The sequence below is a fragment of the Nematolebias whitei genome, chromosome 17 (genome assembly GCF_014905685.2).
Source record: "Nematolebias whitei isolate Nwh7 chromosome 17, NemWhi1, whole genome shotgun sequence".
NCBI lineage: Eukaryota > Metazoa > Chordata > Actinopteri > Cyprinodontiformes > Rivulidae > Nematolebias > Nematolebias whitei.
Window position 1 is genome coordinate 14,446,407 of NC_056514.1, and position 1,962 is coordinate 14,448,368.

General features: G+C 44.5%; 1 protein-coding gene across 1 annotated transcript in view; it reads left to right on the forward strand.

Annotated features, from left to right (window-relative positions):
* Positions 1-1,363: 1,363 nt before the first annotated feature.
* Positions 1,364-1,962, forward strand: part of itgb4 (integrin, beta 4) — a 181,826-nt gene continuing 181,227 nt past the window's right edge. Inside the window, exon 1 of the mRNA XM_037691600.1 lies at positions 1,364-1,432. Within this exon, the coding sequence (XP_037547528.1) occupies positions 1,364-1,432 (69 nt within the window). The remainder of the gene's footprint in view (positions 1,433-1,962) is intronic.

The following is a 1,962-nucleotide window of genomic DNA, read 5'->3' on the forward strand; positions in this document are numbered from 1 at the left end:
CTAATAGGACCATGCTGCTAACAGGACTACGCTGCTAACAGGACCACGCTGTTAACAAGACCACGCTGCTAACAGGACCACACTGATAACAGGACCATGCTGCTAATAAGACCACACTGCTAACAGGACCACACTGATAACAGGACCATGCTGCTAACAGGACCATGCTGCTAACAGGACCATGCTACTAACAGGACTATGCTGTTAACAGAACCACGCTGCTAACAGGACCACACTGATAATAGGACCACACTGATAACAGGACCATGCTGCTAACAGGACCACACTGATAATAGGACCATAACAGGACTATGCTGCTAACAGGATCACGCTGCTAACAGGACCACACTGATAATGGGTTTTTTTGTTGTATATTGTTGTCTGTCTATAGCAGGTCTTCTGTGAGGTCCTTGTTTGTATTGATTCGTCTTGCTTACACCGTTGAATTCTACCATGTTGTTTACTATATTTCTTTTGGACCTTGTAGATTATGTCTTTCTTTTTCACTTTTTGGCGCTTTGTTTTGTACATTTGTTGCATGGGGGGGGGGGGGGGGCAAGTTGAGACAGTTCTTCTCGTACTGAGCATTTTGTTACATTGTTGATTTGCATATATGACAAATAAACATTAAACTAAACTGAAAAAAAGGGAAAGAAAAAAATAAATATTAGCAAAAAATTAATTGTAAAAATAGCTCAAATTAACAGTAAAATACCTAAAATGTAGCTGGAAAAAAAAGCTGAAAGAGCATAAAAAGTGGAAATTAGCAGAAAAGAGCAGAAAAAGCTGAAAGAAGCTTAAGGTCGCTGAAGCACAATAAAAGCTGAAATGAGCAGTGAAAGTTATTAAACAACACTCATTTTCAAAGAGAAAAACATGGCCGACAAAGCTAAACATGTCAAAAAGTAAAACAGCAGAAGTCATAGGAGTGTCGTGAATGAGCTGAAATCTTTTATATTTGAATTATTGAAACAACATTGAACTGATAACGAGCTGAAAATGGATCATTTATAAACTTTCACACAAGAAGAAAAGTCTTGAATCTTAAAGGCTGCTGCCACTGTGAAGAAACGATGTGGAAGCTCATGTTGACATCTGAGTTGTTTGTTTGTTTGTTTGTTTGTTGGCAGCTTTGTGAGGCTACAGGTAAACAAAGCTCAGCTGAGCGAGGCCAACATCAGGGTTCAGGTCGGTGACACGAGGGCCTGCTTGAACCCTCCTCACTCGCTTCTTCTTTTCTTCATGAGGAACGTTGCTCTGCACAGTGTGCACGCCGACGTGCACACCGACGTGCACAGAGACAAAACGATTTGTGGCGTTTTCACAAAACATCCTCCGAGAAGAAAATGTCCCCGTGAGCACGATGGAGTCGACACGAGTCACAGCTTCCTGCAGCCTGCAGGCTCGCTTCTGTCTGCGCCACTCCCAGGAGGTTGGGAGGAGGCTGCTGGGGGGGGGGGGGCCTTCAGAGCCTCAAGCCCACACAGGTGAACTCCTGGGGGGGGGGGGTGGAGGGGGGGGGGGGGGGGGTGTGCTCCTGACACATTGAGGTGTGGCCCTTTTAACTTAGCAGGGTGGGGTTAACTTTCTCTGTTACCTGTGAGTGTGTGTGTGTGTGTGTGTGTGTCCTTGTTTATGCTACTTTGTGAGGCCCATTTTTCCAACTTATACTACATTGTGGGGACCAACTGCTCCTTATGGGGCCCAAAGCCCGGGCCCCATAAGAAGAAGTCCCGTTGGTGGGTTAGGGGCTAGGTTTAGGACTAAGGTGTGAATTGAGGATGTGTTAGGTTTAGGGTTAGGTATGTACTGGTAATGGTTAGGTTATGGATAAAGGTCATGGTTAGGCTATAGAAATGAATGAAAAATGAATGGAAGTCAATGCAAAGGCCCCACAAAGATAGCAAAACAAACCTGTGTGTGTGTGTGTGTGTGTGTGTGTGTGTGTGTGTGTGTGTGTGT